This window comes from Octopus sinensis, unplaced genomic scaffold, assembly GCF_006345805.1.
Source record: "Octopus sinensis unplaced genomic scaffold, ASM634580v1 Contig20038, whole genome shotgun sequence".
In the NCBI taxonomy this organism is placed as follows: domain Eukaryota; kingdom Metazoa; phylum Mollusca; class Cephalopoda; order Octopoda; family Octopodidae; genus Octopus; species Octopus sinensis.
In genome coordinates, this window is record NW_021836835.1 from 1 (window position 1) to 14,401 (window position 14,401).

Sequence of the window (14,401 nt, forward strand, 5' to 3'; positions counted from 1 at the left end):
TCAAATTCTGCCGAGGTTGCTTTACCTTTCATCTTTTCCGAGTCGATAAAACAAGTACTAATGAGTACTAATCGATGTAATTTAGTAAGCCCCTCTCCACTAAATCTCTGAAGCTTTATGCTTATAGTTGAAAAGATTATTATATTATTGTTCTGTTCGTTATTCGAGACATATTGCACACACTCACTCCCATTAGACTTATGTGTTTTTCATATTGTTACATATTGGACAAATTATATATTGGACATTTGTTATTGTTACAGAGATAAAGTAACGGGGACCTTAGGGAGTTGGTTAGTGTTGTTTTCTCCATCTGTAATCCTAAGGGGCAAATTGGATCTGGTTTAGTAAACTCTCCCTTCAGATTTTGTTTCAAAAAGAAAGATGGTGGACGAAGATTATTCGTCCGCTGTAAAGAACAGCCACTTCTCCGCAGATCAGAACAGCCAAATTGTAAATGTCAGAGACTGCAGCAGCAGTGACAATAACAAGTGCAACATCACTACACTACTACTACTACTACTACTACTACTACTACTACTACTACTACTACTACTACTAATACTACTACTACTATTACTTATACTACTACTACTACTACTACTACTACTACTACTACTACTACCATCATCAGTTACTATTTGTTGGGAAGTAGTAGTAGTAGCAGTAGTAGAGATCGGAAAGAAAGAACTCATTCAATTGCCTACAATTTGTAGTGTGATGAAGAATGAATTTTCAGTATTGGCGACTCGAAAAGACGAAGATTTTCGGCGCCGACGCAGTGAAAAACCATGCTTGAAGATAGCCAGGTTCGGAAAGAAAGCAATATGCAGACACATAAGATATATATATTTACTTGATTTCCATTCAGTGACTCTACATCTTCTCCATTTCTCAGTTTTACATTTTGTTTATCACAATTTCTATCTCTTTCCTTCTCTCTTTCTCTCTCTCCATCTCGAGCTTCCTTTGTTTTCCTCTTCTTCCCTCACACTCTCCACCTGTTTCCAACATTCTTAAAGTCTTCTATTTGCTTTGTTTTAAAGCCTAATTAGGGTAACTTTAACAGCACATTGATAAAAGAAGACTCTGCTCAGATATATTTCCTCCGAACAGAGGATCTAATTGAATTACAGAACTTAATTCGCAATGGATAATATGGTCGTGTATTGAATATTAATGATTGAGCACACAACAACAACAATAATAATATAATAATAATAATAATATTAGTAGTCGCAGCTCCCTGTCCCTAGGGTATGCGCTGTGGTTGTTGTAGTTCTCTGTATTGAAAGTGTTTTACGTAGGATGTGTGCAGTGCCTAGTGGTGCTATTTTCTGTATTTTATATATACTTGTAAGTCCTGGTGATTTTGTTATTCATTTTTCTGAATCTTTTTCTTTATCATACCTAATGCGCCGACAATAACAGGAATTGTTTCTGTTTTTAGGCTCCATATTCGAGCCTCTATTTCCTCTATTTCCTGATGTTTGTATTTTAAGAGTTAGAAAGCATATACATATGTAATATATATTGTATATACATATGTATATATATATATATATTATACTACATATATGATATATTATATATATATATATATATATAATATTGCATATATAATATATATATAGATATATTATATATATGATATATCTATATATATATATATCTATATATATATATATATATATATATATATAAATAATAATAAAATATTAGGGAATAAATCCAACTTACAGAGAAAAATCAGTTTTTCTTTGTATGATTTGCCTAATAGTGGTTTACTCTAATTAATATAATATATATATATATATCTTTATATATATGCATGATATTTTATATACATTCTGGTATATTAATATGTGTGTCTGTGTGTGTTTGCGTGTCTGTGTGTGCTCGCGAGTATATATCTGTGTGTATGTGTACGTGTCTAACTCTGCATTCAAGGTAATTTACTAATCACATTATGTATGTGTAGATATGACATTACGGATACGTTGTGTATTTGATCTCTATTTGCGAATTCATACGTAACTGGGAGGGAAATCCGTATTTCTTTCGGGAAGTATATTAGTAGCCGTACGCACTGTTAAGATACAGGTGTACTAACCCCGACTCTACCTTGGTGCCTTTGTTATTGAGCACTTTTGGATCCTGAAAATTTCATAATATTACATTAAATCATGTATAACATATTTGACATGCATACATGCATACATACATATATGCATACATACATGGGGTACTGCGTCGGTTGCGACGACGAGGGTCCCTGCTGATACTATCAACGAAACAGCTTTGCTCGTGAAATTAACGTGCAAATGGCTGAGCACTCCACAAACACGTGTACCCTTAACGTAGTTCTCGTGGGGATTCAACGTGACACAAAGTGTGACAAGGCTGACCCTTCGAAATGCAGGTACTACTCATTTTTGCCAGCTGAGTGGACTGGAGCAACGTGAAATAAAGTGTCTTGCTCAAGGACACAACGCGCCGCCGGGATTTGAACTCACGACTATACGATCATGAGCCGAATACCCCTAACCACTAATCCACGCGCCATACATACATACACACATGAATATAAAAATACCATGTTGTTGATGTTGAAATTCCAATGAAGGAGAATTGGGTCTAGGTTAGAAACCACCTCTTTCTCTCTTGGCCAGAAATCTTGAATTACATACTTACAATGTATTACAATGACACACATACTTACACACTCACACATACACACATATAGGTATGTATGTATGTATGTGTGTGCGTGTATGTATGTATGTATTACGTATATATATATGTGTGTGCGTGTGTGTGTGTGTGTTTGTGTGTGTGTGAGTGAGGTGAGTATATAGTTCAAATTTACAGAAAATAAAAGACCGAGACAGGTGAGAAAACGACGAGCAGGTGTATTAGTTCAAGACGAATGGAAAAGTCTTTGTCGACGTAGTTCGATAGAAAGGATCGAAAGGAATGGAGAGACGGAAAACGGTGGAGGGAACAAAATGTGTGCAAGTGTCTTCTGCTATATCCCCGGGCCGACCAATGCCTTGTGAGTGGATTTGGTAGACGGAAACTGAAAGAAGCTTGTCGTATATATATATATATATATATATATATATATATGTGTGTGTGTGTGTGTGTGTGTGTGTGTGTGTGTGTGTGTGTGTGTGTGTGTTTGTGTGTGTGTGGTTGTGTGTCTGTGTTTGTCCCCCTAGCATTGCTTGACAACCGATGCTGGTGTGTTTACGTCCCCGTCACTTAGCGGTTCGGCAAAAGAGACCGATAGAATAAGTACTGGGCTTACAAATAAGCCCCGGGGTCGATTTGCTCGACTAAAGGCGGTGCTCCAGCATGGCCGCGGTCAAATGACTGAAACAAGTAAAAGAGAGAACTGAAGAGAGATACGTACACAACCATACACACAGGCACCCATACACGCACATTAGCAAACACACACACATACATATGTATGTGTGCGTTTACTAATGTGTGTGTATGGGTGTGAATGTATGTAACAATTAATATATATATATTTGTGGCAAATAATTACCGATTTAGCCGTCTAGTTTACATTTTGGTCCGGAGAAGCGAGAGTCTGTATCCCCAGCTTTCGCAGTCCCTTTGTGTTTTTATTTGAGTAAACTTAAATCCGCTAACATCACCACGTGATTGCGTTGTGCTGCGAGAACCCGGGCCAGATGCGTGATTTGATTCTATACTTTGTCATTTTTGCCCTCAAGTACTTACACAATACATATAAACCAAAGCCATTGGTTTCTCCATTTCTGATTGAACGGGTAAAAAGTCGTCCTGCGTGGGATGGAACTCGATATTGCAAGCGAGAATCGTGACCGATCTCTACATTTGACTGACTCGGAACCAAGTTTCAACATTTAATTTGTTGCTTTGTTGTATATAATTAGATATACATTCATATAAACGTCGCCATTATTATCCGGGTAGATATGTTGATATGTCTTGGTCACGAAAGCCGAGCATATTAGCTTTGAATTCATTAGGTGATGGAGTATTCAATCTAGTTCAGCAAACTGATAACAGTAGGAGAGAAAGTGTATGTATGTGTGTGTGTGTGAGTGTGCGTGCTTGTGTCTGCTTTTATGCGTATGTGCTTGCATGTGTGTATGTGTATGTGGTGTTAGCAGAGTGATTTCGAGAAAACTACATCCAACTACGTGACATCTGATATCACATTAACGCCATCAATCAAAGCTACTCCAAGCTATACACCGTGTCTGCATGTATTTTACATATTCATATTATTTCTCTTAATATAAACAATATTTATAGAGAAACTGAAAGTGAAAATAAAATGAAAAATAACAAAAATCAAAAGGAAAATCCAGACAAATTGTTTAACACGAGACATTCGATAATACTCCGTTTGATCTCAGTCTGCAATCAACGTAGCAAATTATTTAGTCTTTCAGCATAATTCACCTTCTATAATCGTGAACCTTCATGAAAAGTGTTACTATTAACGTTAACATTATTGTTGTTGTCGCTATCATTATTAGTTGTAGCAGTCAAGATGGCGAGCGGGAAAGAAAACCAGCTTAATGGCGTTTCAGAGTTCAACTTTCAATATGAGCGACTCTTACATCTTACATCATTTCGGGGTCGATGACTTAAAGTACCAGTTGAGCACTGGGGTAACCGTAATCCACTAGTCCTCCTCCCACCAAACTTCAAACCTTGTGCTTATACTGTTTTACTCTTTTACTTGTAAGCCTAGTACTTCTTCTATCGGTCTCTTTTGCGGAACCGCTAAGTTACGGGGATGTAAACACACTAGCATCGGTTGTCAAGCGATATTGGGGGGACAAACACAGACATACAAACACACACACACACACACACACACACACACAACACACATACATATACATATATACATATATACGACGGACTTCTTTCAGTTTCGGTCTACCAAATCCACTCACAAGGCTTTGTTCGGCCCGAGGCTATAGTAGAAGACACTTGCACCAAGGTGCCACGCAATGGGACTGAACTCGGAACCATGCGGGTCGTAAGCAAGCTACTTACCACACAGCCACCCCTGAGCCTATAGTAGAAATCATTATTATTTCTTGTATTTCTCCAAATGTCTTGTGCAAAGGCCTTGTGTAAATTCGCAAGGGAACTTGGGAACGACGGTGAATTAGAGGAAGAAACTCTAACCACTGCCACCGAACGATCAAAACGGATCAAGCCGGTTGCACAAAGGAACAGGCAGAAACAAATTGACGAGCGGTGGAGCCAGAAGCCCCTGCATGGACAGTATATTCTTCGAAGTTGAAATGCTGATGTAGACCAAGCAACAAGCCATCAGTGCCTGAGACGTTCAGGATTGAAAGCAGAGACTGAAGGTTTTATATTGGCGGCACAAGATAGAAGGTTGCTTACCAAAAAACTATAAGGCTAACTGTCTTCAAAACGGTTCTAACCCTAAATGTATATTCTGCGACGCATTTGACGAAATAGTAGACCATCTCGTTTTGGGGATGTCTTATACGGACAACAAAGGAGAACAAAAATCGCCACGACAGGGCAGGACAATATTTACGTAGGAAAATATATAAGCACAACAAAGTCGGCATTCCTGCTTACTGGCGATGACCAGCATCCTGAGCCAGTCACTGAAGTAAAAATGTCACTATCCTCTGGGATTTTCCAGTCAACACGGACAGAACGATCCAGGCTCATCGACCAGACATCATTATTAAAGCTAGGGAAGGAAATACTTCTAGACTAATAGATGTAAGTGTTCCTACTGATAAACTATATCTGTAAATTGAAAAGAAAATGGAAATTGAAATTTTTAAAAAATGTGGCATCTTAAAGCAAGAACTGTTCCTGTTATTGTGGGTGCCCTAGGTATGATAAGAAGGGGATGTCAGAAACATCTAGACCATATCCCAGAAGATCTATGTCTCAGAGAAATGCAAAAGATTGTGCTGACAAGCGTTGCTCCCAAAGGGTTCAAGCATACAAACATACGCATGCACACACACACACACACACACACACACACAAACCTTTTCCCTTAGAAAAATGCTATCAGTTTGTCTGTGTTGTACTACATAACGTTATTTCGCTATTGCCCTGGTGACTTCCCCTCCGCAAGTTTTCTGTCATACTGTAACATCTCTTATTTTTCACTCACCCCAGGACGCTGGGTGTGCTGGGTGTGATTATGATTAAAATAACAACAACAATAAAATTAATAATAATAATAATAATAATAATAATAATATAATAATAATAATAAAATAATAATAATAATAATAATAATAATATAATAATTTGCCTTGTGGCTCTCATGGCTTCGAATCTTAAATGGATGGAGATGTTATCACGTACATTGTTTTGTGTTGGTATAAAAGATGGGCTACCAAATATTCTGCTCAATACCACAGATTTGCTTGTCAGTTGTCTGACCTTAACCAGTTGAGCATGTTCCTTAGTGGCTGACGATACGTGCATCTCTGATCACGAGCAGAAGTAGTGGGGGAGCATCATAGCCATGTGTTGAGAGGGATTCTTTGGGGTTTGAATAATTCACTTCTGGAAACATGGGTGGTTCTTTCAACATCCTTAAACAACCCTTATTCAGGGACCTTTCGAGCGGGATGGGCTACTCGACCTGAAGAAAATTCTAACTGGGCCCCACCTGCAAGGTCATGTGCTGTTTATCTTCATATGAGATCACCATATCGCGCACATATGGTTGTGATGCATGTGCCTGGTGTACCTTTATCAGACGGGTAGTCATGATGGGTATATTGGGCTTCGTATATTTTACCCCAGTGTCACTTTGATGGCATGAACTGCTCTCTCACTCAATAATAATAATAATAATAATAAAAATTAATTAATTGATTGATTAATAAATTAATTAATTGGCTTCAACGGATGCAAAAGCATTTAGGTCAATCCAAAGAGAAGGACTATGGGCATTTATTTAAATACGTGTAAACAATAGAGAGGCATAATCAGTCTCATCTTTTTCCAGGCATAATAGAGACACATCTCTGGTTATTGAAGTATTCCTGAAGTGCCCATTCATATATTGTTCTACACACTTTGGTAAAGCGAAAACTAATTGCTTCTGTTGTTTTTCTGAATCTTTTCCAGATGATCTTATCGCCGATGATTTGTTACAAGGCGACTACGAAGGTTTGGATAAAAGGTAAGACCTATATTCATGGAATTGTGTCGGGGGAATATAAATGTTGTTAATTTTATTGTTTTCTCCCTTGGAGAGGAATTATTCAAGAAGGTTTATCGTTAAAATTTGCTGGCGGCCAACTATAAACACATTGTTGGTGAGTCAGCGGTGGTGTATGGAGATTTGGAACGGATCTTCTTGGAAACCTATTAAATCTTCATCAAATAAGACGGGTTTCATTTAGAAATCAGGCATTGGATAACGTAGCTATTCAATGTGTGTTATTCTGTGTACCTGTATGCGTGTGCGCGCGAATGTGTGTGCGCGTGTATGTGTGCGTGTAATGATACACGCTTATGTGTGTGCGTGTGTGTGCGTGTGTATGTGTGTGTGTGTGTGTGTAAGACATTCATTTGTAAATAGTTAGTGCGTACTATCTTAGAGTTAAGAGAAGTCGTCTTCTATACAGTAATTCTTATATACATACACACGTGCGCACACGCAGATATATATATATATATATATATATATATATATATATGCCACGGGATTCTTTCAGTTTCCATCAATTAAATACACTCACTTGGTCGGTCCGAGACTGCTGTAGAAGGCATTCGCCCACGGTGGCACGCAGTGGAATTGAGAAGAGATCTTCTTACCACACAGCCGCGCTTGTACACACACACACACACACACACACAGACACACACATACATATATATATATATACATACATCTATAAGTATGTAAATGCGTCTATATGTATATATGTGTGTGCGTACGTGTGTGTGTCTGAGTTTGTCTGTGTGAATGTAAGTGTGTGTGTACCTCTATATAAAAACACCGATTAATTTACGTACGCACATTAAAACTAATTGATAATTCCATTAGAATGATGGTTTTCAACATCATAACTACATAAACCTATCTGTTCTTGTGTTCTTATCTATTTCTCTCATCTGATTTTATTGTATTTTTTGTTTATACTTTGTTTTTTTACAGGGATTCTTCTGATGTAGATCGTCGTGCTGTTCGTTATGATAAATTGAGCCGATTTTTACGAATCAATAACCGGTAAGCATTTCACATAATTTTCCCCTCGAATGAACGATAAAATATTGAATATGTTTAAAAAAGAGAACGTTGCCCACTATCACCACCACACGCTCTTTCTCTTCCTAAACTACTCTTTCTCTTTCTCATCATTTATTATCGACAAGTTTTAATTGTATTAAGCACGATGATGGACGTTCCTTATGTAGAGATCCTCCATTAATGCTTTTAAGAACATCAGAAATCAAAAAAAAATCACGCGCTATCATCCGTGTCTTCATTATGTTTTTTGGAAGTATTGCCAAGGTTCGTCTTACCATGCATTAATCACCGGATCCTGACAAAACGGTGTTTAATCCATATGCGATGAGGTTCCGTTGTAAGTACAGTCAAAGAGACATGCCTCGCAAGAGACTTACAAGAAGCATCAATATATATGCAATTTGAATTTCGTTTCAGTCGAGTCGTTCATATATTCATATATGCGTTTATCTTTTAGCTTTAAATGTGTTCCCTTATCTTTCTCTTGTCAGCTTCAATTTTATTTATTTGTAAATAACAATTAGCTTTATAATATATATACTTATAAAAATACATATATACATATATTTGTATATATAACGGAAGGCTTTATGAAAATAAACAAAAGACGAAGGCAGGTGGAATACAAACAAACAATTGTATTAGTATGGCGCTCAGGAATATAAATAAAACAAGTCTTTTATTTGTATATATACTTATATATATATATAATATATATGTATTGAAGGCGCATGGCTCAGTGGTTATAGCGTCGAGCTTACGATCGTGAGGTTGTGAGCTCGAATCCCGGACCGGGTGCGTGTTGTGTTCTTGAGCATGGCACTTATTTCACGTTGCTCCAGTTCACTCAGCTGTAGAAATGAGTTGCGACGTCACAGGTGCCAGCTGTATCGACCTTTGTCTTTCCTGGATACTGGTGGCGTGGAGAGGGGAGGCTGGTATGCATGGGCGACTGCTGGTCTTCCATAAACACCCTTGCCCGGACTTGTGTCTGGGAGGGTAACTTCTGTGCAATCCCATGGTCATTCGTGACCGAAGGGGGTCTTTTAATATATATGTAATTATATATATATATATATGTATACATATATATCTATAATTATATATATACCTAAATATATACTTCTACATATATAACAAGTAGAATGATAAATTTTATTCAACGCGTAGATACTGAACAGTATATATTTATAAAGGATAAAATCCTTTTTTAAAAGCGGAAAATTTGTCGGCTGGCGAAAATTCTTCTGCTTTTAAAAGATTTTATCCCTTATTTATATACTGTTCAGTATCTACGCGTTGAATGAAATGTATCTTCCTACTTGTTTTACAATACATTTCAACGCTTCGAAAACAAACTTGTTTGCTTACATACGACGTAATTTATATATATATATATATATTATAATATATAATATATATATGTGTGTGTGTGTGTTGTGTGTGTGTGTGTGTGTGTGTGGTATATAACGGTCGAGGAAAGCAATAAATAGAAACATGAAGAAACACCCTAACAAAGGCGTTACTAGTATAAAGTTTGAGAAGAAATGGAATCTCTCCTTAACGTTTCGGACACTATTCGTTCGTCAGGAAAAAGAAAATGGTGGAAAGTTGGTGGAAAGGTGTAAAAGAAAGGTGTAGAGTGCAAGTAGCGGATAAAAGTCCACAGCTTGGCCGTAGTCAGTAGGGAGAGTGAGGAGTATTAGTAAGAATGAAACGAGAAAGAAGACGAAGAAGATTATAGATCATAAGGGACTGGCTGCAGTGTAGAGAGTCAGAAAAAACTTGAGAGAACAACAAAATTACATATCATGAATGAGAAAAAACAAGAAAGAACACAACAGTTTCTAGTGATATCTTTTGTTCTCGCGTGCGCTTATACCTCTTCGTATCTGCTTATGTATATAATTATCCATATTTCGCTATATTCTGAGATTTTCAACTATGGTTATATCCTTTCGATGTTCATATTTGGTTCTATACTTGCCTATTCATCTTTGTATGATTGTTATTCAGTTTTGATGATAATTCTCAATCGCTGGTTATATTCTTAGATCTTCAGCTTTTTTTTCATATTCTTTGTTGTTTAGCTTCGCTTATATTGTGTGGTTTATGTTTATTTATTCTCCGAATTCCTTATCTTTGTTTCAATCCATCAATATTTCATATTTATTTGTGTTCTTGGTTCATCATCTTTGGCTCTGTTATTCATAATAGTTTCTTATAGTTTTGGTTCTTCAGATTTGTCTTGACACTTCGTTGTTTAATATTTTGCTAGATTGTCAGTTTTTTCATCGAAGGATAGTTATTCGTATTTGGTTTTGGTTTTGTTCACTTATGTTATATTTTATACACATTTTTACATATTTAGTATTATATTGTTCTTTCATATTTGATAATATCAGCCGTTTGTTTAAGATTATCTTCCTTGATTTTTTTTTTATATATCTTCTTATTCTTTGATATCAATGAATAGTTATATACTCGGCTTTTTCATCTTCGAATACATTAACAGTACTTCACCTTTGATAATATTGTCATTCCTGAACTTTAAATTTATTCTATTTTCTTCACCTTCATACTTTTTGTTGCAGTCTACTTCGGTCGTCTAGTGTGATCGTCTGTTTATCTAGTGTGATCGTCAGTCTACTTCGGTCGTCTGCTGTGATCGTCTTCCTCTGTGGGACAACAGTTTATATTTTGATGTCGGTTTCGATATTTGTTTCTCTATTTATGTTTCTTACTATATTCAGCAATCAGATTTTGTTTACCGATTTTATCTTACTTCGCTATGCTTCGATGCGCTCGTCATCGGTTATTAAATTCTTCTAACTTTATCAGGATGTGTATTTTATTGCGTTTTTGATATATATCTAGATTTCAACTTCGTTCCCTATTTTTCATTATCTAACCGAATTTTATATTTTTATCTTTGGTTAAATATCTTGTTAAGTTTCATGTTCTCGCATCTTTCTTGAAAATATTGAAGTAACTCGGAGATTTTTATTAAAACAAATTGAATATTGTACATACCCGACTTTCTGGCACCCGCTCAAAATATTAGCTTCAAATTTTAGCACAAGGCCAGCAGTTTTACGAGAGGGCGTAAGTAGAATGCATTGACCGCAGTGTTCAGCTGGTACTTATTTTATCAACTCTGAACGATGAGAGGTAAAGTGGACCTGGGCGGAATTAGAACCCAGAGCGTAAGGACGGAGGAAATGCCAAGCATTTTGCCTGGCGCGTTAATGGTTCTGCCAGTTAGCAGCCCTTGGAATACTGATTTCTCTGAACATTTTGAACTGAACAAAATTTAGTGTTTAATTGAAATATTCCAATCTGGGTCTCAATAATGACAAAATGGCGGGTTTTGTCAATCTTCCAATATGTGGAATAATGAATGTATGTAATTAGATGTGAAAAAATTTACTTTTATATATAGACACCTTCATCAAAGAACATGGATGCCATTTGGTAAATAGAACAAGCTAATTAGTTAATTGCTTGATGAATAATTACTTAACTCTGATGTAAACAACATTCTACATTACTTCACTGATTGAGCTAAACATGAAACTACTAGCACACACACGTGCACGCGCAATCACACACCACACACACACACGCACACACACACATATACATATATATATATATATATATATATTATATATATATATATATAATATATATATATATATATATATATGTATGTATATATATATATGTATATATATATATATATATATATATATATATATATAATACATATATATATATATATATATAATATATATATATATATATTATATATATATATATATATACATATACATATATGACGATGCTGGCAAATGAAAGAACATGGCATTCAACACATTTCATAGAGTTACATGTATTATTTAATAACAATTTCCCTCGATTCCACGCAGTATCATGAGTTACCTCGTTGCTCATATTGCCAGGCAGTAGAACTGTAAAAAAAAAAAAGAAATGTTTTCAAAGCAGCTTCTTAACCACACAGCTTTGTCGTGCCTAAAATAATTATACTTATAAGACTTGTACTGCAACCATTCATTCATCGTATCTAGAAGTTGTCATTCTGCGGTTGCTCTCCTAAAATTTTACTCGCCGAAAACTTTCTGTAAATTAATAATAATTGAGTTGGTAAGATGTTATTGTCCTGTAAAGATGTTTCAACAACAAGATTATTATCAGTTCAAATATGTCTGCGGCATATTTGAACCCGCAAGAAAGCCATTCATTGAATTTTGTCATACAGAAAAGTTCTTAATTTCTTGCAGTATCACATATCATCGCCGCCAACCGGTAATTGATTTACAATCAACCGCCAGTTAGCGCTACCCGTCATTTTACGATGACTGGAATATCACGAGAGTGCGACAATCTCTCTTATCAGCTCGCAGCGCCTCTGTCGGGTTTTTGTGACTGAAGAGTAGATAACTGCCCCAGAGCGCTTGCATATCACAGACTGGGCAGGTGAAGCTACCGCGAGAAATTTTCATGACAAAACAGTGAATGGCTTTTGTTACGGGTTCGAATATGCCCCAAGTATATATAAACTGGTAGTAACCTTGTATTAATTCACCTCACTGCTTAGTGCTACTAACCTGTAAAAATTGTTATGTTGTTTATCCTTTTCTAGATCCTTAAATCCTTAAAAATGTTTTAGCCCGAAGGCTGCGGCCGTGCTGGGGCACCACCGCTGTAAAACTTTTTTTAATTCTTTCTTTCTATTTTTGTTTTATTTCCAGAGGAAAAAGTAAGTCACACAAGAACAGCTGCTCCAAATGGCAAATGGCGTGCACGACCAGCTCGAAGAGACCCGACGCTCGTTGCTGTTCAGGCCTTGTCTGTAAATGTAACATCTGGGGCGCGAACTGCCGGTGTGATGATACTCTTGGATAGATTTTCATTCGTCAACTTGTTGTCACGTGATAAGAAGTCTGCAGCGGCAAACGATGGTACAATATCAGAACAGTTTAGTTTACTTGAAAAGACAAGTCTTCTTCAGTAACACACAAACAAACAAAAAGAACATGCATATTAAAATACAATAACAACAATAGTAAAAACTAGTAATACTCTTTTACTTCTACTAATACAGCAACTACTAATGCTACTACATTTATTAATACGAACACGAATTACCAATTAAAACACTCGTCACCAACAACAACATCAACAAACATAAACAAACATCACTTACATGCCGGCAGCATTTTGTGTTATTTTTGATTTCGGATGGAAGTAAAATATCATTTGTTGAAGAAGAGAAAGCAAGTAGAGGAAGAGGAAGAGGAAGACTGTTAATTGTTTAATTATCCTAATTTAGAATAAAGCAAATTTATGGTTGTTATTAATCCTTCAAATTCTATTAGAGTCATAAATAAAGAATTACATCAATCCATAAAAAAAAAGAATCTTCTGAGTTTTGTTTTTGGTCGTTGGATCGGTATTTTGGCGAGGTGTTTGTTTACACTTTACTTTGCAGTTTCACACTTTAAGAAGATGTTGCTGTTGTTTTATTCTCAAGACTTGGAGACTGAATAACTATAATACATGTATTGGGTTGTCCGGAAAGTTCATGCCGATTTATAGCAGCTTACCTTTCGACTTATTTTAGAACATGGTTGAGTCCATTAAATAGGATTTGACTACACCTCCATTTAGAGCACAGTTTAAGCCATCTTTTCGTGGAAGAAGGTTTATGTTTCTATAACCTGTGTTAATTCTGTAACCATTTAAAATGGAAGATAAGAAAGTTCATTTTCGGTACTTGATGCTTTGGGAACTAGACAAAAATTGCTGCATCTCAGCTGGGATGTGTTACCCCACCTTCCATATTCCCCAGATATTTCTCCTTCGGATTTCCACTTATTCAGGTCTCTGCAGAATAGTCTTAATGGTAAAAATTTCAATTCCTTGGATGACGTAAAAAGATACCTCGATGAATTCTTTGCCATAAAACCACCTCAAATTCTGGGAAGAGGGTATTTTCAAGTTAAAGGAAAGATGGAGGTGCATTGTGCAACAAAATGGTTCACATTTGGTTGATTAAAAATGTAATGGCAAGTATTTATTGACCTT

General features: G+C 36.1%; 1 protein-coding gene across 1 annotated transcript; it reads left to right on the top strand.

Annotated features, from left to right (window-relative positions):
• Positions 1-720: 720 nt before the first annotated feature.
• Positions 721-13,345, top strand: LOC115232215. The gene is made up of 4 exons (XM_029802060.2): positions 721-809; positions 7,040-7,216; positions 8,198-8,269; positions 13,066-13,345. Exons 1-4 carry the CDS (start codon positions 721-723, stop codon positions 13,217-13,219), a joined length of 492 nt encoding a protein of 163 aa, XP_029657920.1. The 3' UTR covers positions 13,220-13,345.
• The last annotated feature ends 1,056 nt before the right edge of the window (positions 13,346-14,401 follow it).

Excerpts from the sequence above, each read along its gene's own strand:
- LOC115232215 (XM_029802060.2), top strand. The coding sequence starts at position 721 with ATGAAGAATGAATTTTCAGTATTGGCGACTCGAAAAGACGAAGATTTT. Across the intron at positions 7,217-8,197 it reads TACGAAGGTTTGGATAAAAG|GGATTCTTCTGATGTAGATC; the intron begins GTAAGACCTATA and ends GTTTTTTTACAG. Across the intron at positions 8,270-13,065 it reads TTTTTACGAATCAATAACCG|AGGAAAAAGTAAGTCACACA; the intron begins GTAAGCATTTCA and ends TTTTATTTCCAG.